The sequence below is a fragment of the Oryctolagus cuniculus genome, chromosome 8 (genome assembly GCF_051225735.1).
Source record: "Oryctolagus cuniculus isolate XC-2025 breed Fujian yellow rabbit chromosome 8, ASM5122573v1, whole genome shotgun sequence".
In the NCBI taxonomy this organism is placed as follows: Eukaryota; Metazoa; Chordata; class Mammalia; order Lagomorpha; family Leporidae; genus Oryctolagus; species Oryctolagus cuniculus.
Window position 1 is genome coordinate 49,958,117 of NC_142874.1, and position 27,952 is coordinate 49,986,068.

The following is a 27,952-nucleotide window of genomic DNA, read 5'->3' on the forward strand; positions in this document are numbered from 1 at the left end:
AGAATTTTCTAAAATCATAAAATTTGAAATTGCTTTATTGGAATATTTAAACATTAGAAGCCTTTGTATGTCCAAGATCTTAATCAAAAGAGTCAATACATTGGGAAGTATTAGAAGTTAATTATTGGTGTGCACACCCTCTCCTTCATCCACCACTGCCGCCTCCTTCTTCTCCTGCTCCTGGTGCTGCTTGTGTGCTCGTTTGGTGCAGACCTGGAACCTCTTTTGTGAAGTGGCAGCTGAAGAGACTCCGTCACTCGCCATGGCCAACGAAAAGCCCAAGGAAGGAGTCAAGACTGAGAACAACGATCATATTAATTTGAAGGTGGCAGAGCAGGATGATTCTGTGGTGCAGTTTAAGATTAAGAGGCATACACTGCCGGCGCCGCGGCTCACTAGGCTAATCCTCTGCCTTGCGGCGCCAGCACACCAGGTTCTAGTCCCGGTCGGGGTGCCGGATTCTGTCCCGGTTGCCCCTCTTCCAGGCCAGCTCTCTACGGTGGCCAGGGAGTGCAGTGGAGGATGGCCCAAATGCTTGGGCCCTGCACCCCATGGAAGACCAGGAGAAGTACCTGGCTCCTGCCATCGGATCGGTGCGGTGCGCCAGCCGCAGCGCGCCGGCCGCGGTGGTCATTGGAGGGTGAACCAATGGCAAAGGAAGACCTTTCTCTCTGTCTCTCTCTCTCACTGTCCACTCTGCCTGTAAAAAAAAAAAAAAAAAAAAAAAAAAAAAAAAAAAAAGGCATACACCACTTAGTAAACTAATGAAAGCCTATTGTGAACAACAGGGTTTGTCAATGAGGCAGATCAGATTCCAATTTGACGGGCAGCCAATCAATGAATCAGACACACCTGCACAGTTGGACATGGAGGACAATGATAGGATTGATGTGTTCCAGCAACAGACGGGCAGTGTCTACTGCTTTACTCCAGAACTCTGTACTTGTAGACCAAGAACACATTCTCAACTAGAACACTGCAATTGGGTTCCATCACGTCCTGACGACTGCAGCACAGTTTTCTCTATCCTTTCATTTCCCCTTCCCCATTCCTTTATTGTACATGAAGTAACTGGTGCAAGCATATTGCATTTTTTTCTTTCTCTCTCCTTTTTTTTTTTTTTTAACTAAATGGCCAATGGTATGTTTTGATTGACATCAAATGGAGATGGAATGGGGAAAAGTACTGGTTCTGTGAAAATATCCTCTTTCTCCATGAGTGGCATGCTCATTCAGCTCTTATCTTATATTCCAGTAAGTTATTTTGCTCTCACTGTTTTAACAAAAAAACCCAACAACATAAAAATCCTTGCATACCTTGTTTGATTGGAGAATTTTAATGTTTTTCATTTATCATTGTAAAACCAAGGATAATTTTATAACTTTTTTGTACGTAGCTGTTACATGTAGGGCAATCTGTCTTTAAGTAGGGGTAAATTACTCTTAAAAATGAATCCTAGATAGTTTTCCCTTCAAGTTAAGCATCTTGTTGTTTAAATAAACTTCTTGTTTAAAAAAGTTAATTATTAAAGTACCACTATCCAAAGCATGTATAAGGGAACATACTCAGATTCAATAATTATATGGAGAACAAATATAAACAATTATTTTACAATTGGAGAAATATCAATGCTTTGAATATTTAAAAAGGTGTTTGGGGGGTAGGCCTTTGGCCTATTGATTAAGCTGCCTATTGGGATGGCCACATCCCATATGGATGCCAGGGTTCAAGTCCCAGCTCTGACTCTTGCTTCCAGCTTCCTGATAATGTGCACCACAGGAGGCAGCAGTGACTGCTCAAGTAATTGGGTCCATTCCTCCCAAGTGGGAGACATGAATTGCATTCCTGGCACCTGTCTTGCCTGGCTCAGTCCCAGCCATTTCAAGTATCTGGAGAGCAAACCAGAAGTTGGGATTTCTATTTGTGTGTCTGCTTCTGCCTCTCAAATTAATAAGTACATTTTTAAAAATATAGTCAATCTCATTTTATATGATAATATTTAGGATTAAAAATTATATTTTATATTATAATCTTTAGGATTTAAAACTATATTTCCTAACCAAATTGGTGAAAAAACAGCACAATTAGTGTTTTTGATGGTTGGTAACTGTTCACATTTCTAGAAAGCTAGCTGGGTAATACAAAATGTTCAGGATGCTCATGTCATAGTTTAATATTCATCATTCCACTAATTATATAGCAAAAATACATTAGAATCAGTGAGTTTGACACTATTATTGAGCCAATGAATCCATTTTCTTTGAGTCTTGATGCTGCCAGAAAATAAGGTTCCTTTATAACTCTATTTTTTTTAAATATTTGTTTATTTATTTTAAAGTCAGTTGCAGAAAGCGAGGGAGAGACTGAAAGAGGGATCTTGCATCCTCTAGTTTACATCCCAAATGGCCACAATGGCCATGGCTGAGCCAGACCAAAGCCAGGAGTCAGAAACTTCATCTGGGCTCCCACATAGATGCAAGAGTCCAACCACTTAGACCATCTTCTGCTGCTTCCCCAGGCGTATTAGAAGGGAGCTGGATCAGAAGTGGGTCAACCAGGACTCAAAATGGCACCCATATGGGATGCTGGCAATGCAGGCAACAGCTTTACCTGCTATGCCATAATGCTGACCCACTATAAATTCATTTATTTATTTATTAATTTGATAGGCAGAGTGGACAGTGAGAGAGAGAGACAGAGAGAAAGGTCTTCCTTTGCCGTTGGTTCACCCTCCAATGGCAAGCATGCTGCGGCCGGTGCACCGTGCTGATCCGATGGCAGGAGCCAGGTACTTACCCTGGTCTCCCATGGGGTGCAGGGCCCAAGCACTTGGGCCATCCTCCACTGCACTCCCTGGCCACAGCAGAGAGCTGGCCTGGAAGAGGGGCAACCGGGACAGAATTCGGCACCCCAACCAGGACTAGAACCTGGTGTGCTGGCGCCTCAAGGCAGAGGATTAGCCTAGTGAGCCGCGGTGCCGGCCTTATAAATTTATTTTTAACAATAAATTTAGTTGAACAGTGGAATATTATAAGAGAAAAGAAAATGGAATCATTATTTTGGCTCAAAGGAACAAAACAGTGTGTAGAATCAGTGTAGTCCCACTGAGACTGACTTAAATTAAAAGTGGCAATAAAACAGTACTTTAAGGAAATTCCTAAGAAAGCAATACAGAGAGAAAAAGAAATCAAAAAAAAAAAAAAAAAGAAAGAAAGAAAGAAAAATCATTGATTCTGGACCTGAGAAACTCAGTTTCAACATAGGTCGAGTGAAAGTACCACAAAGACAGAATGAAAATACTTGAAGGAGACAGATGGAAATGATATTCAAGGAGATAAAGATAAAAATTTGGGGATTTGGGTTAGAACGGCTCACATTCAGAAATCTACCAACAATAGATGCTGGAGAGGATGTGGGGAAAAAGGGACACTAACCCACTGTTGGTGGGAATGCAAACTGCTTAAGCCACTATGGAAGTCAGTCTGGAGATTCCTCAGAAACCTGAAGATAACCCTACCATACAACCCAGCCATACCACTCCTTGGAATTTACCCAAAGGAAATGAAATTGGCAAACAAACAAGCTGTCTGCACATTAATGTTCATTGCAGCTCAGTTCACAATAGCTAAGACCTGGAACCAACCCAAATGCCCAACAACAGTAGACTGGATAAAGAAATTATGGGACATGTACTCTATAGAATACTGTACAGCAGTCAAAAACAACAAAACCCGGTCATTTGCAACAAGATGGAGGAATCTGGAAAACATTATGCTGAGTGAATTAAGCCAGTCCCAAAGGGACAAATAGCATATGTTCTCCCTGATCAGTGACAACTAACTGAGCACCAAAGGGGAAACCTGTTGAAGTGAAATTGACACTATGAGAAACAGTGACTTGATCAGCTCTTGTACTGACTGTTGATGTACAATGTAATACTTTCTCCATTTTAGTATTTTCTTTTGTTCTAGCACTATTGGTTGAACTCTGTAATTAACACACAATTATTCTTAGGTGTTTAAATTTTAACTGAAAAGTGATCCCTGTTAAATATAAGAGTGGGAATAAGAGAGGGAGGAGATGTACAACTTGGGACATGCTCAATCGGACTTGCCCCAAATGGTGGAGTTAGAAACATGCCAGGGGATTCCAATACAATCCCATCAAGCTGGCATGTACCAATGCCATCTCACTAGTCCAAGTGATCAACTTCAGTTTACAATTGATCACACTGATAGGTCTAAGAGTCAAAGGGATCACACAAACAAGACTAGTGTCTGCAAATACTAACTGATAGAATCAAAAAGGGAGAGAACGATCCAACATGGGAAGTGGAATACACAGCAGACTCATAGAATGTCAGATGTCCTAACTGCATTCTGTCCTCAGAATCAGCCCTTAAGGCATTCAGATCTGGCTGGAAGAGCCCATGAGAGTATTTTAGGCATGGAAAGCCAAGACACTCTGGCAAAAAAACAAACAAACAAACAAACAAACAAAAAAACCTAAATGAAAGATCTCTGTGAGTGAAATCCCAGTGGAAAGAATGGGGCCATCAAAGAAGGAGGTACCTTTCTCTGAAGGGAGGAGAGAACTTCCACTTTGACTATGACCCTGTCGGAATAAGATCGAAGTCAGCAAACTCAAAAGGCTTCCATAGCCTTGGCAACTCATGACTAGAACCTAGAGAGATTACTGATGCCATAAACAAGAGTGTCAAATTGTTAAGTAAACAACAGGAGTCACTGTATTTACTTCTCATGTGGGATCTGTCCTTAATGTGAAGTAATGCTATAACTAGTACTGAAACAGTATTTTTACACTTTGTGTTTTTGTGTGGGTACAAACTGATGAAATCTTTACTTAATATATACTGAATTGATCTTCTGTATATAAAGATAATTGAAAATGAATCTTGATGTGAATGGAATGGGAGAGGGAGGGGTGCTAGTGGGAGGGAAATTATGGGGGGGGGGAGCCAATGTAATCCATAAACTGTACTTTGGAAATTTATATTTACTAAATAAAAAAAATTGGGGGATTTGCTGAAATATATGAAATCTCAGATTAAGAAAATATAGTAAACAATGGCTATGACAGAAAAATTTAATATCTCCCTGCACATATTGTAGGAAACTGATAGAATACCAAAGCAAAGATGTTAAACAAGCAGAGGGAGAAAAGATGCAGTTCTCAGACAAAGCTGGCAGAACAAGCTCTTGCTTGGTGAGAGGAGAATCGGAGCTACAAGGTCAACAATCTGGGACAGACATCTCTGGGAACAATGTACTCATTCTAGTACCAGAGTTTCCCTGGATTCTGCTTGTTCTGAATGAGACACAGATGACCTTTATTTGCAGAAGTGAATATATCAGAAGGGTGGAGCTAAAAGAGAGTCCATACACTGTCACTGCCCTACGGTGCTGATCACTTTGGCTGGAATTAATGCCTCTTCACAACATTCACTAGATCACAAGGAGAATCCTTGCCAACCAAGACCTGACTCTGATTCCTTGCCAATAAAAATCTCCAAAAGTGGAGATAAGTAACAAAGAAGTAAGCAGCAAAGATTTCAGATGAATAGACTAAGAAATCAAGAAGAGGAAATTGAGGAAATGCACTGGATAAAACAAAGCATATGGAGGACACTTACCAGAGATAAAGCAAAAAGTAGAAACAGCATTAGAAAGCATATATATGATCAGAAACATAATATGAGGCATGGAGAATAAGAGTAAGAGGATTAAGTAAAATAAAGTGGAAATAAATTTTAAAAGTTAAAAAGTGTTAGCAAAGAAAATGTATAGATATAGCAAAGGAAATCCAACTTGCAGACAATTGGCCAAATTAAAGAAAAGAACTTCCAATATAATTGGAAAAGCTATTTAATGATATTATTTAAGAAAACTGTTCTAAAACAATGCGACAAAATATGATGCAGATTGAAGATATCAAAGGTAAATTAAGAATTTGTTGACTATCAAGACAAAATATTTTAGCCATCTCCAAGGTGAAATTTTCCTTCAGAATTCCCCATGACAAGTTTTATTTCTGGAAGTCAGCGGGGAATGCTTATAATATTTCCAAAGAAATAAAAATGTGGCTCAATTTCTACCTCAACCACTGTTCAAGTACAAAGACAACAAAAATGAGTTTAAAACATATTAAATAGTAGTTAATAAGAGCATTTCTTGTATAAAGTGTTAAAGTATAACACAAGAGCTTCTTTATTCTTTTCTTTGTAGGGAATTAAATTCAATCAACTAATGTTATTTTATTTTAATTTTTAATTAGTTTTTAACAGGTGCATTGTGCTTTGTAGATACAATTTTAAAAACATAATGATATTTCCCTTCTCCTGTTTAAAAGAAATATGTGGATTATTTTTACAGAACATGATGTGAGTATTATATATCTTTAAAATGTAGAAATGATTCAACTAATAGGAGAAATAAGAGAGAAAGTGAAGCCGGCGCCGTGGCTCAATAGGCTAATCCTCCACCTTGCGGCGCCGGCACACCAGGTTCTAGTCCCGGTCGGGGCGCCGGATTCTGTCCCAGTTGCCCCTCTTCCAGGCCAGCTCTCTGCTATGGCCAGGGAGTGCAGTGGAGGATGGCCCAAGTGCTTGGGCCCTGCACCCCATGGGAGACCTGGAAAAGCACCTGGCTCCTGGCTCCTGCCATCGGATCAGCGCGGTGCGCCAGCTGCAGCGGCGGCCATTGGAGGGTGAACCAACGGCAAAGGAAGACCTTTCTCTCTGTCTCTCTCTCTCACTGTCCACTCTGCCTGTCAAAAAAAAAAAAAAAAAAAGAGAGAAAGTCAAACAGTGCAACTATGTAAGTTCTTTTTTCCCTTACAGTTGAAGTAAAACAGATTGTTCAAGTTGATCATTGAAACAATAGAATTTTAAATTTAAATATAAGGTAAAGGTAATAACAATTTACTGAATATATAAATATAAATACAAACTTGCAGGCATAATATAGTCAAGAGATTATGTTACAGGAGTACAGAAACGGGAATAAAGTGAAAATATACTACTCTTATCAATGTTAATAGTAGGGAGCCAGTGATACTATGAAATGAGTTATGAATATAAAGTTTTAGTTACTAAAGTAACATCTGGAAGGGAAGTGGGAGCTTTCATGAATTGTTTAAGAAAGACATACGCAATACTGAACAAAGAGATGATATAATAAAATATTTTCAAAAGCCAATTGGCAAGTTTGTATTTATATTTATATATTCAGTAAATTGTTATTACCTTTACCTTATTTTTAATTTAAAATTCTATTGTTTCAATGGACCAATTGGCCCAGTTGCACTTGTCACTTCAGCCAATAGCGCAGACAACCTTCAGCCAAATCACCAACTAACTGCAGATGCATGAATGAGCCAAGCTGAGCACAGCCAACCCCACTCCAGACAGAAGGACTGCCCAGCCAACTCTTGAACTAAATAAATGGTTATTTTTCCAAAAAAAATATTTTCAAAAGCGGTAAAAATCTACACATCATCAAACATGAAATAATTAAGGTTAAAAAGTACCTGTGATATCAGTAATGCTCACCTTTTTAAATAAGAAACTCGGAGAAGCTGACAAAGTGAATCCAACTATGTGTTATCTACAAGACTAATGTCTAAAAACTGTTAAATTAATGATAAAAGAAAAATGATAGACAAAGAGGAAGGGGTTTTTAGCTTGGCAGTCAAGATGCTGGCTAAGGTGCATGTGCTGTGTTGGAGAGTCTGGGTTTGATTCTGGGCTCCAGCTCCTAACTCCAGCTTCCTTCTAATGTAGACCCTGAGATACAGCAGTGAAGGCTCAAGAGATTAGGTTCCTCCATCCACACGGGAGAACCAAATTGAATTATTGGTTTCTGGCTTCAGCCTGGCCCGGTCCTGGCAGTTGCAGACATCAAGGGAGTAAACCAGTGGCTGGGAACATTTTGTTTCTCTGCTTTTCAAATTAATTAATTAGTTACATAACTTTAACAAGATAGACAAGAAAATGCTGTGAAAATTTAAACAAAAATAAAGATATTGTAAAAGATTTCAGAGAAAAAATTAATTACAATAAAAAGAATGTGACCCACAAGGAAAATATAGTTTGTGAATATATGTAACAAATTATATAGCAAATTTTTAAAACAGAAAATACAAGAAACAAGCACAAGTATAATATATTTGAAATCTTGAATCAGTACCTCATAGTCCATTTCAAAATGAACAGAAATATACCTATATTTATATGGAATAATTAAATAATAAAAATGAGGGGTCAGAGTTGTGGCTTAGGGGGTAAAGCTGGTTCAAGCCCTGGCCGCTCCACTTCTGATCCAGCTTCCTGCTTATGTGCCTGGAAGACAGCAGAGGATGATCCAAGTACATGGACCCCTGCACGGACACAGGAGACCCGGAAGGAGCTCCTGGCTCCCAACTTCAGACTAGCACAGCTCCAGCCCTTGTGGCCATTTGGAGGAGTGAAATAGTAGATGAAACGTATCTCTGTCTCTCTCTCTCTTTTTTTTTTTTTCTCTCTCTCTCCCCTCACCTCCCCCCCTCCCCATCCCTATCTATCTATCTCTTACTGTCTCTTCCTCTCTGTCACTCTGCCTTTCAAATAAATATAATAATAAAATAATAAAATAGGTGTAGTTGATGTAGACTATGTCTCAACCCTTGATATTGAGTATGAACCTTTTCACATGCCTACTGTGAGAGCAACAATGATCAAAGAGTCAACTTTAGTACATTTTAAATCAAAAATAGCCTCTGCCAGAGGCACAGGCATCACTTATGGGCACCAGTTTGTATCACTGGCAGCTCCTCTTCAATGCAGCTTCCTGCTAATGTGTCTGGGAAAGCAGTGGAAGATGGCCCAAGTGCTTGGGCCACTGCAACCACATAGGAGACCCAGAAGAAGCTCCAGGCTCCTGGCTTCAGATCCTCCTGCTCTGGCAGTTGTGGCTATTTGGGGAGTGAACCAGCAGATGGAAGTCCTTTCTCTATGTCTCTCCCCCCCTCTCTCTATAAATCTACCTCTCAAATAAATAAATAAATCTTTAAGAAAAATCAAAAGTAGATATGGTACAGACAACATTGTCTCCCAATATAATAAAATAAAAATAATGAAAAACAAGGAAAGCAAACCTTTGGGAATTTTAAACTCACTCTCTCTCTCTCTCTCTCTCTCTCAGATTTATTTGAAGACAGTTACAGTCAGACAGAATAAGAGAGAGAGAGAGAGAGAGAGGGAGAGAGAGGGAGGCCGGCACTGTGGTGCAGTGGGTTAATGCCCTGGCCTAAAGCGCCAGCATCCCATATGGGCGCCGGTTTGAAACCCGGCTGCTCCTCTTCCAAACCAGCTCTCTGCTATGGCCTGGGAAAGCAGTAAGAAGATGTCCCAAGTCCTTGGGCCCCTGCACCCGTGTGGGAGACCTGGAAGAAGCTCCTGGCTTCGGATCAGCACAGTTCCGGCTGTTGCGGCCAATTGGGGAGTAAACCATCAGATAGAAGACCTCTCTCTCTCTGCTTCTCCTCTCTCTGTGTAACTCTGACTTTCAAATAAATAAATAAATAAATCTTAAAAGAGAGAGAGAGAAATAGGGATAGGGATAGGGAGAGAGAGAGAGAGGGAGAGAGAGAGAGAGAGATCTTCCATCCACTGGTTCACTCCCCAGATGGCCAGAATGGCCAGGACTGAGCTGAGCCAAGCTGAAGTCATGAGCCAGGAGCCTCATCTGGATTGCCCACATCTGTGGCAGGGGCCCAAAAACTTGGGTCATCCTCTACTGCTTTTCTCAGGCCATTAGCTGGGAATTCTACCAGAAGTGCAGCAGCTGGGACTTGAACTGGCACCCATATGGGATGCTAGCATCTCAGACAGTGACCCTACCCAGGAAAAATGCTGACCCCTAAACTCTCTTAATAATTTCTCACCAAAAGAGAAAATCCAAAGGTAGATATTGCAAATTATAAAAATGTAGAAAATAAGAATGATGAAAGGAAATATTGCATATCAACCCTACTGAGTACAAATGAAAGAATAAAATAGAATAAAATTTTTAGTCGCTATTTACCTTAGTAAACAAATAGTAAAAACAAGTTAAATAGCCAAATCAGTATCCAGTCATGTTCCACATAATGATGTTTCAGTGAACAAATGAAAGATTGCATATACATTGGTACTCCCATAAATTTATAATGGAGCTGAGAATTTCCTATAGTCTAGTGATGTGGCCATTATATAGTCAAAGTGCAATATATCGTTTACATGTTTGTTGTGATGCTGTTATAAACAAGCCTGTTTAAGTGTGTTCAGCTATACAAATACTTACCATGGTGTTACAGTTACCTACAGTACAGTAAGTTACTGTACATATTTGTAATTTAGTATCAATAGGCTATGCCATCTAGTAGCAGGTATACACCATCTAGATTTGTCTAAGCAGTCTATGCTATTTGCTTGATGACAACATCTCCTAAGGAAGCATCTCACAGAATGTATGCTTGCCATTAAACAGCGCATGACTCTATTATAAAAAGAAACAAAATAGTGTTAAAGAATGAATAAAAACAATAAAGATAAATAATATTATTGTGATAAAATTATTATTACACAAAATAAGACAGCAAATAGGAAATAATCACAAATATATGAAGTAAAGATTTGAAATGACTTTGCTTGACTATATGGAAATAAATTTGCAAAATGGAATGAAATAATGCTAAGATTGTTATGAAAAAATGAGGTAGGCCAAATACAGAAAGACAAATTCCACTTTTTCTCTCACATGGAAGTTTGTATGTTAAGCACAGATGCATACATATTTTATGGGTGTTGTTTTCACTGAATTATATCCCTTATTTAATAATATGTTTCTTTACATGATATTAATATTACATTCAAGAAAAATTATGAGTCAGGGTGTGTGTGTGTGTGTGTAATATTTACATAAGAAGTGAATATGACAGCGTGTTAAAAATTGTTAAATCTAGAGCCAGAGTTGTGGTGCAGTGGGTTGAACCACCACCTGTAATCCCAGCGTTTCCATATGAGCACCAGTTCCTGTCTCAGCTGCTCCACTTCCAATCTAGCTCCCTGTTAATGTACCTGAAGGCCATGGAAGATGGCCCAAGTTCTGGGAATAAACCAGTAAATAGAAGATCCATCTCTGTTTTTCTCTCTCTGTGACTGCCTTGCAAGTAAAATTAAATAAATCTTTTTAAAAAATTGTTAAATCTTTAAAATATGAAATAGTCCTCACCCCCTTAAAATTTTATTTTTTAAAATCTTTTTTAAATTATATAAAGGGAACAAATTTCATGTATTCCAAAGAGCATAATGATACCTCCCACCATTCTCTCTCTCCCTCCCTCTTCCTTCTTTTCTTATTTTTCTTTTAAGTCTTACAATGACATACTTTCAATTTTCTTTATAATACAAGCTTAACTAAGTAAAGAATTCAACAAGTAGTAAGTAGAAAAAACAATGGTCCTCAAGAGTATAGATGAAGAATGAAATAAGTAGGACCAAAACATAAAAGACCAAAATAATTAAGCTTGAGCAAAGAATTCTGAGTGCAATATCAGTAAACAGAATCCTTAATCACACTGAAAGGATTTTTTTTAATAAATAAGATATTCTTTTATATAAAAATAATGAAAGAATAATTCAGCATTCAAAGTTGTTAACCTTAAGGGTGAGTGTCTAACTACAGAGGTTAAGACACTGGTTAAGACAACTGTTTTCCACATCAGAGTGCATGGGTTCAATACCCACCTCCAGCTCCTGACTTCAGCTTACTACTAGTGCAAAACCTGGGAGGCAATGTGGTAACTTAGATCTGGGTTGAATTCCTGGCTTCCAGCTCCTGCATAGTGGACTCTGGGGAGTAAATCAGCAGATGGGAACTCTCTTCTCTTCCTCCTCTCCTTACTTCTATGTGTATCTCTGCTGCTCAAATAAATACTTTTTTAAAAATACCAACACTAAACAACAAAAAAAGTGATAATTTTCGTAGATGGACAAGTCTCCTTTTGCTCTTGATTAGAACAGGAAAAGTGACTTCAGTATGATATATTTCATGATTTGAAATAATATGGAATATATAATTGGTTTTATTGAATTGTGGCGATCGTGAATATTTACAGGTATAGATGAAAAGCCACTATTATCTGAAGTTATAAAGATTATTTCTTGTGGCTTTGGATAAATTGCATCATCAAACACTGAAATTTTTATAGATCTCTATTTCTGTCAAGCTAGATGAAATTGAAAATTATGTGTTTTGCCCATCTATGTTAGATGACTCTAAATTACATTCTTAGTCATGATGAAGTCATTGATAATGAAGAGTACTTTAAGTAGAGGAATCCCATTATTTAATGAACTAAGATCACAAGTAAGGCAGAAATTCTAATTTAATATTTTATTATTTATAATATATGGCTTTAATTTTATATTTATTAATGGTTTTATATTTAATTAAATTGATTTGAAATTACTTTGTGAGTTAAAAAATATTTCTCCCACATGACTTGTCTTAATTGGTTCTTCTTTTCTTGTGACCTTTTGAAAGTGGAGTTTTGGATACTTTCTCAAGAAGTTACATGGGTGATCAAATTAATTATGGTAGCTTAATTCTATGAAGCAATGTAAGAAATATATTTCATTTGCTCTTTTAAGAGAATTCTAATAAACTTATTTGTTGTTCTTATCCTTTTATTTTATTAATAAATGATTTCTTTTTTAAACACTTTTATTTTTTAAATTTTTAATTCAATTTTAACAGATTCAATGAGCTTTGTAGATACAATTCTAAGAACTTAATGATACTCACTTACTTCCTCTCTCCCTTCCTTTCTTCCTCTTTAATTCTCTCTCTTTTTTTTTAGTTTTTGAGATAGTATATTTTAAATTTACTTTACAATAAAAAGGCTTAACAAACTTCACTGAATAAGAAGTTTAACAAGTAAAAATCAGAAAAGACCCTAGTTTAATGGAAACATAGACAATGGCTATGAACAATAATTGAGTGGAAAAAGTATCATTTCACCCATAAACAGTAAATTTTAAAGTAATCAGAGTTCATTAAAAATATAGTAGTACAATATTCTTAACCATAGGTTTCACAAAGATATAAAACAAAGTTTTACAAAACTAACTTTGCAGCAATACTGATACATATGGACATATTTTTTCCTTTTTCTTTTTTTTTTTTTTTTTGTTTTTTGTTTTTTAAATTTTAGCTCTACGTATAGGAGGTCTGGCTTATTTCACTCAACGTGATGTCCTCCAGTTGCATCCATTTTGCTGCAAATGGTAGAATTTCATTCTTTTTTTAGCTGAATAATACTCCATTGTGTGTGTGTGTGTGTATATATATATATATATATATCACATTTTCTTTATCCATTCATCTAATGATGGACACCTTAATTGGTTCCAAATTTTGGCTATTGTTTTGATACATTGTGTTCAAGTCTTTTGCTGGATCATATGGCAAGTCTATTTCTAGTTTTTTTTAAGAAATCTTCATACTCTTTTCCACACTGAATACGCTAGTTTATATTTCCACCAACAGTGTATAAGTGTTCTCTTTTGTCCACATCCTAGCCAGCATTTGTTACTCTCTGTGTTTTAGATTTTAGCTATTCTGACAAAGGTGAGGTGGAATCTCATTGTGGTTTTGATTTGCATTTCCCTGATGGCTAGTGATATAGAACATTTTTTTCATATATTTATTGGCCATTTGTATTTCTTCTTTTGAGAACAGTCGAAGTCCTTTACCCATTTCTCAACTGGATTGGCTGGTTTTTCTTGTTGAGTTTCTTAAGTTGCTGATAGATCTCAGATAGTAATCCTTTGTCAGATAGGTGGTTGGCAGCAATCTGATAAACATAATTCTTATTTTTAGTGTCACTCTATATAAACAAAAATAATGTCAAGAATAAAAAAGAAATCTTCCTAGTGAACTTTGGGCTCTATTCAAAACTAGAGTTCAATTCTCAACTTTATAAAAGAAATGCATCCTGAATAGATTCTCTTTAATTTGGAGCTCACCATAGCAAAATAGACAGTACGTGTAGTCTAATTGCGGCTTCTGATTCTGGTTTACATTGATCGACTAGACAGCAAAAAGAGCACTAGATTTGATAGAAGACTTGAATGGGAGCTACAAATCTATTCTACCTGAGTAAATTTTGACAGTTTTTTGGTCTTTATAAGCCTTACTTCCTTACCTGAAAAATGAGGATTTGATGAGTGTGATGGTTAGTTATATGTCACCTTGGCCAGGATGTAGCTCCCAGTCGTTTCATAATCCATTGGTCTGGATGTTGCTGTGAGGTATTTTGTAAATGCGGATGTCTTAGACACTCAGTTGACCTTGAGTAAAGGAGATTACTGATAATGGGGGAGCAGCATCCAATTCAAGGCATTAGGAGCAAGAATTAAGATTTCCCAAAGAAGAAGAAATTATGCCTTAGGCGTGCACTCTCAGTTCCTACCTGAGTTGCCAGTTTGCCAGCCTGCTCTGTGAAATTTGTACTTTCTAGCTCCCACAAGTGCATGATTGCATGAGCTATTTCTTTATAACGTCTATTGATATTTTTCCCCAGAAACCTTTTATTTAAGATATACAAACTTCATGCATTTCACAAATACATCTTTAGGAACATAGTGATGGTGATTCTTCCCAACATACCTACCCTCCCACCCCCACTCCCGCCCTCCTTCCTCCTCTCTCTTGCATTCCCATTATTTTTAACTAAAATCTATTTTCAGGTATCTTTATACACAGAAGATTAACTCTATACTAACTAAAAAGAGTTCGACAAATAGTATAGAAAAGAAAAACTGTTCCTCAAACAGTTTTTTTATTTCTCTTTTGGTTTCTTCTATGACACACTGTTCATTCAGGTGCATGCTGTTCAGTCTCCATGTTCTAGAGAATCTTGAGTTGTTGATTTTCAGCTTCATTCCATTGTGGTCAGAGAAGATACATGGTATAATTTCGATTTTTTTTTTATTTGCTGAGACTTGCTCTATGGCCTGGCCCGTGGTCTGTCCTAGAGAAAGTTCCATGCACTGGTGAGAAGAATGTGTATTCTGCAACTATAGGATGAAAAGTTCTGCAGATCTCCATTACATCCATTTGGTCTAGAGTGTTGAAGTCCCCCATGACTATTATTTGGAAGTCTGTCTCCCTTTAGCTCTATTAGCATTTCTTTTAAATAACCAGGTGCTCTGTAACTATATGTATATACATTTATTATAGTCACATCTTTCTGTTGAATTGATCCCTTAATCATTGCATAGTGCCATTCTTTGTCTCTTTTAACAGTTTTTGTATTAAAGTCTATTTTGTTTGATATTAGGATGGATACATCAGCTTTTTTTGGTTTCTGTTAGCATGGAACATCTTCTTTCCACCCTTTCACTTTCAGTTTGCAGGTATCTCTGTTGGTGAGATATGTTTCTTGTAGGCAACAAATAGATGGATTTTTTTTTTTTTTTTGCATTCATCCAGTCTGTATCTTTTAACTGAAGAGTTGAGGCCACAGGTGAGTTATGATTAGTAATGACTTGGCCCTGCCATTTTTCCATAACTATTCCTATTGTTTACTTTGGATTTCTTTTGTACTTTTACTCAGAGACTTTCTGCCTTCACCTTCTTTCATAGTGATGACAGTGTTTCTGTGTTTCTGTGTGTAGCACATCCTTAAGCATCTTTTGTAAAGCTGGATGAATGGTGACAAATTCTTTCCATTTCTGTTTGTTATGGAAGGTCTTTATTTCACCTTTATTCATAAATGAGAGTTTGCAGGGTACAGAATTCTAGGTTGACTTTTTCTTCTCTGAAGACTTGGAATATACCTCACCATTCTCTCCTAGCTTGTAGGGTTTCTGATGAGAAGTCAGCTGTGAGTCTAATTGGACATGCTCTGAAAGTACCCTGGCATTTCTCTTATGCACATATTTTAATATTTTCTTCATGTTTTCCTGTGTCGTGGTGAAGCTTTTTTCTGGTCACGTCTGTTTGGAGTTCTGTGTGCTTCCTGTACTTGGATGTCCCTTTCTTTCTCCAAATTAGGGAATTTTTCTGTAATTATTTCATGATAAAGTACCTTCTAATTCATTCTCTCTTTTCAATGCCTTCAGGAACTCCTAAGACCCATATGCTGGGTCTTTTGATAGTATCCCATAAATCTCCAACACTGCTTTTTAGTTTTCTAATTTTTTTTGCTCTTACTGTAAAATTCCCAGACAGATGTCTTCTGACTTGGATATTCTTTCTTCTGCCCCACTGAGTCTGTTCTTAAGGCTTTCCACTGTAGTTTTTAAATTTGTTCTATTGAATTCTTCATTTCCAATAGTTTGTTTTGATTTTTCTTTAAAATCTCAGTTTCATGAGAAAAAATTTCTTGCATGTCATGTTTAGATTTCATTCGTGGATTTACTTCTGATTACTGCTAAGTAATCCTACTATCAATTTTCTTAATTCCATTTCTGGCATTTTTCAGGCTCTTCATTTTCACATTCTAGTATTGAAGTATTGTTGTGTTCCTTTGTGGGCATCCTGTTGTCTTCCTTATTCTTGTTTCTAGAATTGCTGCATTTATTTTTAGCCATTTGTGGAAATATTGTTGGCTAATTTTTTTTCCCTGAGGTGGCTTTAATCTTTAGACTCTTCCTCTGTGGCTTAATGGAGTGTCTGCTCTTTCAGTGACTACCCTGAGATGTGTGCTAGGTATGGCCAGGGAGCCCTGTTTTGTGCTCCAGGGTGAGGGGAGGGTCCAAGGTGACACCCAAATTGGGTGTGGTAATCTCCTTTTTTTTTTTTTTTTTTTTTATCAGAGAGGTTTGTTCAATTCTGTTGGTATAGTCTCACGCGCACCTGCTCTCCTCTAAGGAGACCAATATCTGGGTGCTAGCCCCAATGGGTACAACATTCATCCATGCTGCCATGCAGTCCTTGGTGTGAGCACAGATCCTGCAGCGATAGCCTCATCAGGGAATCAGAGATCCCCAAGCATGTGAAGCCACCCACAGTGATTGCCCAAAGACCCAGCCACAAACTGTGCCCTCTCATGCAGCCACAGTGTTTTCACAGTCCCAGAACACAAGGCTTCCACAGTCACGAGCACCCAGCCCCGTCAATTCTCCCACCCAGACTCAGGCATCTCCTCCTGGTTTCTGGGTGTATAGACATGAGCTGGTACAGCTTTTGTGTAGTCCAAAATGGTGCCTGCCTGCTCTTGGCTAGTTATGGGACACTGGTGCCAGGTGGTCGGGGAGAGAAAAACGTGCCCTTTTTTTCCCCTCTAGTTTGGCAAGCACCCTGTCCCCCACAGGATTCCAAGCCAGACAAATGCCAGGCTCTTCCCACAGCTTTATTGCCTGAGGCTTTGGGCTACTGCAGTCTGGTCTCGCCTCACTCTCCAAAGCTTGTGCTGAGGCTCTTGGCTGCTGGGGTCTTGAGTTGTGCTCAGCCACACCCTCCACATAGATCCACAGTGTCCGTCTAATTTGCATGAAGTTTCCTCTGCTGTTTCTCCCTAATTCTTCCCTGAGATTGCACTCTCTCCATGATTTTTTAAACTATCTTTCCTTAGACTAGAGCAGTAAGCTCTCACCCTATTCCATCATCTTCGTGCCTCTCCTCTATTGATATTTATATGCATATACATAAACATAAATGTGTGCATATATACAAAAACATGTCTCTATCATCTGTCTATCCATCTATTTCATATTTTTATCCTTCTCTGACATTCTTTCTACTTCTTATTGGTTCTATCTCTCTGAAGAACCCTGACTTATACACTAAGATAAGGAAGGTAAAAGTCTCATGTTATCATTAGAATGTGCTTTCCATAGGCCAGGCTGTTCATGCAAGTCTTTGCCCTTGCTGCTCCCACCTTCTGAAGTGCCCTTCCCCAGAAAGACCTATCTCCCACTTTAACCTCTTTTAGCTCAGATGTTACCTTCTCAATGAGATTTCTCCAAAGCATTCTATGTACGACTGTGACTCACCAACGCCCTTGTGTCTGCATTCCTTCCTTTGTTTTTTTTTTTAATAATACTTATCACTCTCTGACATAGTATATATTTTACTTATTCTCTGTATGTGTGTCTGTCTTACCCTACTAGAATGCAGACCACGTAGATCACTAAGTCTCTCTACATGAGCTCCTGTGGTCAGCCTTATCCCTTTGAATTTGTCCTCCAGAGTCCCCAGTTTGACTCTGAGACCTAACTCTGACTTCCCTTTAGAATCCACTTCAAATGTATAGGACTGTCTCGTATAAATTTCTGTGTTGATGGAAATATTCTATCATCTGCACTGTTCATGGTAGCCCCTAACTTCATGTGGCTGTTGAACACATGAAAAGTGACTAGTGAACCTCAGGATTTATGATTTTTTTTGAAATGTTACTTAATTTAAATTCAAATTTACACATCTCCCTATGGCTAGTGTTAGGGAATGTTGAACAGCACAGGTCTGTGTGATAAACTCCAAGCCTTCCACGTAGATCCTTGCCTACGTTCTTATTTTTTTTAAGATTTTATTTTTTTATTTAAGAGGTAGAGTTACAGACAGTGAGAAGGAGAGACAGAGAGAAAGGTCTTCCTTCCATTGGTTCACCCCCCCTCGCAATGGCCACAATGGCCAGAACTGTGCCAATCCGAAGCCAGGAGCCAGGAGCTTCTTCCAGGTCTCCCATGTGGGTGCAGGGGCCCAAGGACTTGGGCCATCTTCTGCTGCTTTCCCAGGCCACAGCAGAGAGCTGGGTTGGAGGAGGAGCAGCCAGGACTAGAACCGATGCCTATATGGGATGCCAGTGCCACAGGCGGAGGATTAACCTGCTGAGGCACGGCACTGGCCCATCCCTGCCTACTTTCTTCAGCACCATCCCCTCTGCCCGCTACTTCATAGAACAGAATGACTGCACTGTATGGAGTATTCCAAGCAAATCACTGTGTTCTCAATGTTGGTGCGTTTGTTTATGTGATCCTCACAGGCTTCTGCGCTCTGAGCTACCCTCTATCAACCAGCTCACTCCTCATCATTAATAACCTGGGCAAGGAATTATTCCCCTGGGTCAGCCCAGCTGCATTAAGTATTCTTCCTTCATACTCTCATGGTTGATAATGCATAGCGATGTGCTTGTAGTTTTAGTATTGGACTGTATTTAATCTGTTTACCTCTATGTCTCCCTTCTAGATGTTGGCTTCCTTGAGATCAGGCCCTATTTCTGTCTTTGTGTTTTAAATTCCTTGCTCCGTACCAGGCTTATCATTAGTGCCGAATAAATCCTTGTGGAATAAAGGAAGAAATGCATTGGTCCAAGTGTTACCTTAGAGTTCCTTGGTCTAAAGGGCATGCCAATTTCTACTACCCTTCTTGGGTCTGTTCACTCTTTATATGAATCTGGAAAAATAAAACAGAGGTTTAGTAGCTCCATTGTGTTGTAGGATATTTAACACTGTGGCCCAGTTTCTCTTTGCTTCCACTCTTAAGAGGATGATTTACAAAAGGATTGACATCAACAGTATGCTGGGAGAGTTTTATACTTCACAAGTGTTTACTATCATTAGCTACCCACAAGGCAGATTTTGAAACATTTTTTTATAATCATTTAATTATTTTGTTCTTTCCTAATTTTTTCCATCCTTCAAGTCCTGGTTTCGAAGTAAAGAAACCTGAGTAGTAACCACAGCAGTCTCTCTGCTGGGTTTAGCTCTTCAGAGAGCTTAAATACCTTTAAATTTCTTTGCCTTAAACAAGTAATATCTAGCACATCAAATTACATTGAAGAGTACAAATTCATAATATAAGAGTTTCTTTGCTATGGATAGTCCTGATGTACCTGAGAAAAACATCCATAGTGTATTCAGTCAAAGAGTTAAAAAGGGGCAGACGAGGGTCCAGGGAGAGGTGGGTAAGAGGAAAAGGCAATAAATCTCAGGCCCGTGGGATTTGGACAACAAACTGCACTGGCAAATCTAACAACTGCCAGCTCTGGAATGTGTCAGCATAATATCATACTAACTGTTACCTGGTAGGTTGTCAGAATTCTAAGAAATGTGAAGATCAAAAATGTTGCAACTGGGAGGTATTCCAAATGCTTTTCAATGTATATCTACTGAAACAAGGAGGCTATTAAAATACCCTTTAAAAAGTCCCATTAAAGTAACAATCCAATAAAAGAAGTGTATAATCTGAGAGCTTTGAGGCCAACAGCAGTGAGTGCCAACATAGCGTACTGACTTTATTGCAGACTTTTTTTCATCTGTTTTCCTCCTTGTATGCTCAGCAGTGATTTTTAGTTTTGCTTTCTCAGTAAGCAATTCTGCATAGCCATCTCAACCATCACAAAACTTTGAACATGCATGTGCTTCTGTGTGAATAAATACAAATGTATGGCAAGGATACGCTTTTGGAGAAAACTGAGGTTATCTGGAGACAACAGTTGGTCACAAAGAAAAATGAGATCTTAATTTATTATTCCACTGAATCTCAATATATGCCCTGAAAATAATCTAATCATTCTCAAATTCTAGCATAGATATTAGAGACACACTGGGAAATTCTACAGAATTTTTTGATTATAAAAATATTTGAGAATTGAATGAAGAGCTAAAATTAATTTTATGATTTTTGAACTTTTAAAATATATTATTCAAATTTTGCCTAAATATTTATTAAGTATTTTTCTGCTGAATTCACCATTTAAATAGAAATCTTTTGTGTTATTTGAAACCTTAAATGCAGAATATTTAATCCTTTCTGGGGGTACTTGTATTTTCTGCCTACCTTTTTCATAATGTTGGGTATGTAGCACATTTATTTCTACTTCACCACTGTATTATACAAGGGTTTTGACTCCAATCTGAAAACCTAGATGTTTGAAATACAAAACCCTTTCACTCATTTCTTCACTCATTGTTTTCTCAAATGTGAAAACACTACTAAACTATAGAGTCATCTATTCATTCATCTGATGTATTGACTACTGCTGTGTACAAGACTCTGTGTAGAATGTTGGAAATGTAACAGAAGGAGCAAGGTAGAATGGAAATTTATCCAAGCTGTGACTCCATTATTTTTTAGAAGAAGAACTCAAGATCTTTTAATGATTCTTATTTTTCCAAATATAACTGTCCGCATGTTTTACTTCCAACCACATTTCATGCTCATTTTCATTTTTATATCCTTTCTAATTTCGTGGCATCTGTAGAAATGCAGAAAATTTCTCCTATGTCTATTTGAATCCCATTCACTTTTCAAGAGCAAGTCTTTCTTCTTTTCCTTTCTGGACTGTGCCAGCCAAGACTGACTCTCTTTCTCTCATTTAATATATCCATGTAGCTAAACAAAAGGCATCTGACACTGAATAAATCCCATAGAGAATAACTAATGACATGGTTTTCTTTCTGAACAAATATTACTGTAATCCATCCAGGTGCTTAAGCCAAAGGCACTACTGTTTCCTTCTCTGAATAGTACTTAGTGAGAAGGAACTAGTACTTTCATCATCCAGGCCTACAAAGTACCCTTGCTTTTTTTCTTTTCCATCAATTAATTCTATCAACTTTACCTCCAAGTTACATCTGAAACCGAATCTCTGTCTCAATCTCTTACTTGAGACAAGTCACCCTTGTCTTCTGCTTAGGATCAAATTCTCTCTACCACCACTTTTGCTTCCACTCTTACTTTAGAATGTATGCAGACAATTTGGTGTGTTTTTGCAGCTGCTAGGATTGTTTCTTTTAAAACATATTTCAAATCCTCTTATTATCTAAATTCATGATTCTTAGAACATAACCTCGGTGTGTCTGGCCCTTCCTGCCTTTCCCCTTTATCGACTCAACCACTTTATTCTTCTTGGGGTTCCCCAGGCATAGCAAGTTTGTTCCTTCCTTGTTCTCTTCCATCTTAGGATCTTTGCGTTGACTCTACCCTATAGCAGAATGCTGCTTCTTCCCAGTCTCCTTGTTGCACAGCTGAAGTGAGACACTGTTACTTGATGCAAATCTAAATTACACCCTGTACCTCCCTTTTTAATAGTCATCATAGAGTGTATGTGTTTGGTGATTAGGATGTTGTCTAGGATTCTCACATCCCATCACAGAGTGCGTGGGTTGGAGTGTCAGCTCTGCTCCCAGTTCCAGTTCCAGCTTCCTGCTAATATGCACCTTAAGAGGCAGGGGGTGAGGACTCAAGTACATGGGAGACCCAGATTGAGTTCCCAATCTTGGTTTCAGCCTGGCCAGCCTGGCTGTTGTGGGCATTTGGGGAGTGAACTAGGAGATGAGCTCTCTCTGTCTTTCAAATATATGAATGAAAATTTTAAAAAATAGTCATCATAGCCGGCGCCGCGACTCACTAGGCTAATCCTCCACCTTGCGGCACCAGCACACCGGGTTCTAGTCCCAGTCGGGGTGCCGGATTCTGTCCTGGTTGCCCCTCTTCCAGGCCAGCTCTCTGCTGTAGCCCGGGAAGGCAGTGGAGGATGGCCCAAGTGCTTAGGCCCTGCACCCCATGGGAGACCAGGAGAAGCACCTGGCTCCTGCCTTCGGATCAGCGCGGTGCGCCGGCCACAACACGCCAGCAGTGGCAGCCATTGGAGGGTGAACCAACGGCAAAAGGAAGACCTTTCTCTCTGCATTTCTCTTTCACTGTCCACTTTGCCTGTCAAAAAAAAAAATAGTCATCATAGACACTAGACTACCAAATATTATCTAAAATGTTTATTTCATCTACTTGAAAGAGAACAGGAGAGAGATCTTTAATCTGCTGGCTCACTCCCCAAGTGCCTGCTGCCTCAGTCCCCAAATGTCAGGGTGAGAGTAAGACAAAGAAAGCCAGGAGCCCAGAACTACATCTGAGCCTTGCATATGGGTAGCAGGAACCCAAGTACTTGGGCCATTACCAGCTGCCCATCGTGATGCAAGAAGCTGGGAAGAAGCAGAGTAGCCACGATGCAGACAGACACTGTGGAAAGAGATGTGGGCACCCAAGCATCAGGTTAACCGGCCGTGCCACAATGCTTACCCTGTTAGACATTTTCTTGCTCATTTTTTATCATCTATCTATTTCCAACTAGAATGGAAACTTCACAATGAAAGGGACTTAGGTTTGTTCATAGTTGTATCGTCTGCACTGCAACAGTATGTGACTCATGGCATTCAGTGATGAATACATTTGTCTGAAGAGCACACACTTAAATGCTGAAAAAGTTGCTGTTCATTTTCCAGTTATCTTCAGTGCATCCCAAAACTGGATGCATTGACTTGGGGCTCAAATAACATGTAACAATGTTAGATTATAAGTACTTAATAAATGCATCTTCAGTGTCTGCTTAAGACAGTTTGTTAGAATTACCATATGATTCAGCAATTCTGCATCTGGATATATACCCAAAGGAAATGAAATCAGAATCTCAAAGAGATTTTTGCAGCTCACATTCCTTGCAGCGTTACTCACAGTAACAAACATATGGAAACAAGCTATGTGTCCATTGACAGAGGCATGGGTAAGTAATTGTGGTATATACCAGAATATTATTCAGCCTTTAAAAAAATCTATTTGTGACGACAAGAGTGAAGAGTGAGGACAATATGCTAAGTGAACTAAGCTTGATACAGTAAGATAAATACCATATGATCTCATTTATGTATAAAACCTAAAAAAGTCAAACTTAGAGAAACCAGAAAGGAAAATGATGATTATCAGAGACTAGAGGATGGAGGAAAGTAGAGAATGTTGGTCAACTGGTATAAACTTCAGCCACAAGATGACTAAGTTCTGGGTATCTAATATATAGCATCATGACTGTAGTTTTTATTACTGTATTGTTTACTTGACATCTGCTGAGAGAGTAAATCTTATGGGTCCTTGCTGCATGTACACACACATGGAAAGGGTAACTAAATGTGGTGTTGGGTGTGGTAATTTACTTTAAATGTAGGTGGCATATGTATATCAATTTATTACCTGTATACCTTGAATATATACAAGTTTCATTTTCAATTATAACTAAATAAAGCTGGGAAAATAGTTTGTTTAAATGTGACTTGAGGTATGGTATTTGGAAACCTGTCATGTGCCACTCTACTACTCTGTTGCCCTTGCTAGGCTAGTTAATATGTGTGGGTATCTTACCTTCTCTCCAGCATGATGTACATAGAGCAATGGAGAAACCAATTCCAAAATAATCATTCATTCTGCTGTTCTTTTCTGTAACATGCAAACTACTGACTTAATGATTAAAATGTTCAGTCTGGGAAGTTCGAAGTGATTTTATCTTACAACTTGTGAAGTACAGTCTCCAGATTTAGCAATAAAAATTCAGGATGCCAAATTAAAATAAAATTTCAGATAGACAAGAATAATTTTTTTAACATGAGCACATTCATGCAATGTTTAGTGTAGACTTAATACTAAAAAAAATTGCTTGTTATTTATCTGGAATTCAGATTCTACCACTATCCCATGGTTTATGCGGCAACCCTATTTTTTAGGCTTTGATGGACTTGCCAAGTCCCTGTCATGTGTGAGTCACATGATAGCAATAATTTAAATATCTTTGGAACTAGCACTTGCTCTTTCAGACCATTAATGTGCCCTTGAATAATGCTTGCTTTATGGATAAACAGTACCCATGTGATATCAAAGAATAACTGTTGCTCCCAACAGTTCCAGACTAAAATCTATGACTAACAAAACTAACCAACTAGGGACATGTGGCTCTGTCAACAGTCTAAGTCATTATTGTGCATCTTTCCTGAGTGACTCCCCTCACAGTGTCCTTCTGGCCTCAGCACAAGTATAATTTGTTCACTCCATTTTGAGACTGCAGCTCATGAGCTGTCTTAACACAGAAGTCCAAAATATAAGTAAATAATATTCCAGGGGAGTTTCCTTTGGTTGACATTTGTTCCTTTTCTTGCTTTTGTCCCTTCAGTTATGATACTCATGCTTTACTAGTGTTCATGCTGGTCATGTTTTTCTGAAATTAAGAATAAATCAAATGCAAATGTCAGCCTTTCTCTTTCATGTAAAAATTTTTGTGGCAGCATAAGTAAAATGTGCTTCAGGGAACAAACATTTTTATATATCTTCTTCAATAAAAGATCAGGCTTCAGAAATACATACACCCTTCAAAATTCCCACTGAGTGAGAGTGAGTATTGGATTTTTAGATTGTGTGGTCATCTTCCTGTATAGCCATCCTGTTGTGGCTCCTACCATCCACAGGTATGTTCAAGCTGCGTCTGAGCTTAACTCCCTCAATTATGAGCATTTGACAACTGGAGAAATCATCAAGAGCTGCATACATACTTCACTTCCATTTCACAGAGAAACATTATGGTAGACTCTGAAGATATAGAATTGGAAGACTAGTCATTTTCTTCAGGGAACCTCAAGGTTCTTGATTACAATTACATTTGAACAATGGAAACCTGATAGAAAAGTACAGAATTCAGTCTGTGGACATCCCTTGTGTTAAAGCAAGGGTAGAGTGTTTGAGTTTAGTCTGAGTTTCTAGTTCTTTCCAACCCGGGGTACTGTTGAGTTTCCTTAGAATATATGCCAGGTGCCCTGAAGTTGGTAAAAACATTTTTTCACATTTACTTTTTGGGATAGTTGTGCTCACAGTGAGTGACATGGAAGGCAAGAAAAATAGATGACTGCATTGCCAAAGTTTTAGATGAAATCACAATCCTATTCTATGTCATTAATGCTGTTTCCTGTTTTATTAATGATGATTTTATTTGGTGATTTCAGGCAAAGTTTTAAGTATTTTATCAATATATGTTGCAAATATTTTCCTAGAAATGTGACTTTTCTGTAGGACATCAGGTTTTAAAAGCTCTTCTGCTTTTGTAATTGCCTGTCCCCACTCTATATCATTAAAATTTTTAGACATATTAAGTTTTCTAATTATCACTCCCATCTACATAGCAAATTCAGCCCCATTAAAGTCATTTGTCGATTATAAAATGTTCATTACATACTTATCAGTTACAAGGTACTCCTATAATATGATACTATGAGAAACGAAGGTTGCAGTACAGCTATTAGGGTATGTTGCATATAATGGGAAATACAGGCCGGCGCCGCGGCTCACTAGGCTAATCCTCCACCTAGCGGCGCCGGCACACGGGGTTCTAGTCCCGGTCGGGGCACCGGATTCTGTCCCAGTTGCCCCTCTTCCAGGCCAGCCCTCTGCTGTGGCCAGGAGTGCAGTGGAGGATGGCCCAGGTGCTTGGGCCCTGTACCCCATGGGAGACCAGGAAAAGCACCTGGCTCCTGGCTCCTGCCATCGGATCAGCGCGGTGCGCCGGCCGCAGCGCGCCGGCCGCGGCGGCCATTGGAGGGTGAACCAACGGCAAAAGGAAGACCTTTCTCTCTGTCTCTCTCTCTCTCACTGTCCACTCTGCCTGTCAAAAAAAAAAAAAAAAAAAAAAAAAAAAAAAGAAAGAAAGATCAATCATATGTAGCAGTTGCTATCCCAACTCAGAAGTGGGAGGGATTAACTCTACTATAACTAAATCAAAAGTTAAACTTGGGGTGAGTATTTGTCATAGCAGCAAAGACACTGTTTGGTATGCCACATACCATATTATAGTGCCTGAGTTTGAGCCCTGGCTCCACTCCTGATTCCAGCTTCCTACTAATGTGCACCCAAGAATGGAACAGGTATTGATTGAAGTATTTGAGTCCTTGCTGCTCACATGAAATCCTGTTCTTGACTTCACCCTGGGCTAGCCCCAGCTGTTGTGAGCACTTGGAAAGTGAACCAGTAGATTTTGTGTGTGTGTGTGTGTGTGTGTGTCTCAAATGAAACAAAGTTTTTTTTTTTAAGTAAATCTTAATCTACTATCATATAATGGACTCTGAAATAAATTTAAAATTTTGTTTACTTATTAACATTATAACTGCAAACTAGTTAATCATTCTGAACCTTAGTTTCCTCATCTGTGTAATGGGAGGAGAGTACATCTAGATTCCAAGCTTGATTATTCCAAGGCCACAGGAGTTTGTGGGGGCATGCTGCAATTTTAAGTCATGAGTGCTACTGAATAGTGCCAGTTGAGGGAGTTGAATATAAAGCTAAGGATTAGCCAGGAGATTAATCATCAAATGCTACTATGCCTCCTCCAAGTGGATTCATATAATATGTATATCAGTTTCCATTTGCTGCATAACTAATTAACACAAGTTTAGGAACAATTTATGTTCTCACCATTTCTGTGGGACAAGAATGCAGCACAAGTGAGCTGGGCCCTCTGCTTAGGGTATCATGAGACTGAAATCAAGATAGTTGTAGGGAAGAGCTATGATCTCATCTGAGGCTCAGGGTCTTCTTTCAATTTCATTTAGTTTGTTGGAAGACCAGTTCTTTTGAGCTGTAAGACTTATGCCCACTTTTTCTTGTGGGCCCTCAGCTGGGATCACTGTTAGGTTCCAGAACTCCCAGTCTTTCCTTGCACGTGGCTCCTATCCATGACACAGCAGGTTGTTTCTTCAAGGTCAGAAAGGGAAACCTTCCAACTTTGCATCTCTTCATTCAAGAAGGGCCCAATCCCTTTTCCAAGCTTACCTGATTAGGCCAGGACTACTCAACATCTCCCTGTTGATTAACTGTAAGTCAGTTTATTTGAAACCTAACTATGTGTAATTTTTCTACCTTTACAGTATAAGGCAGGGTGATAATGAAAGTAAAATCTATCACATTCATAGTCCTATTCTTATTTATAGTGGCAGTGGAGGGATGATATATAAGGTGGGTACATCATGGCACAAGAACCCCAAACTTATGTCTAACATACTCTGCATAAGAAAATGACACCAGTTAGTAAATAAGTGGAGAATTCTAACATGAAGTGGATTATGACTCCTGCTGCTTTTTAGCAACTGTGAATGAGAAAT

At 38.5% G+C, this 27,952-nt stretch overlaps 1 protein-coding gene and 1 long non-coding RNA gene across 2 annotated transcripts in view; both read left to right on the top strand.

Annotated features, from left to right (window-relative positions):
* LOC149125007 (uncharacterized) overlaps positions 1 to 27,952 on the top strand; it is a 304,585-nt gene that overhangs the window by 269,004 nt on the left and 7,629 nt on the right. The window lies entirely within an intron of this gene.
* Positions 263 to 6,894, top strand: LOC138843378 (small ubiquitin-related modifier 2-like). The gene is made up of 4 exons (XM_089302888.1): positions 263 to 369; positions 743 to 789; positions 847 to 939; positions 6,860 to 6,894. The coding sequence occupies exons 1-4, from the start codon at positions 263 to 265 to the stop codon at positions 6,892 to 6,894; spliced, it is 282 nt and encodes a 93-aa protein (XP_089159014.1).

Excerpts from the sequence above, each read along its gene's own strand:
- LOC138843378 (XM_089302888.1), top strand. The coding sequence starts at position 263 with ATGGCCAACGAAAAGCCCAAGGAAGGAGTCAAGACTGAGAACAACGAT. Across the intron at positions 790-846 it reads AGCCTATTGTGAACAACAGG|ACACACCTGCACAGTTGGAC; the intron begins GTTTGTCAATGA and ends TCAATGAATCAG. Across the intron at positions 940-6,859 it reads CTGCTTTACTCCAGAACTCT|TTGAAGTAAAACAGATTGTT; the intron begins GTACTTGTAGAC and ends TTTCCCTTACAG.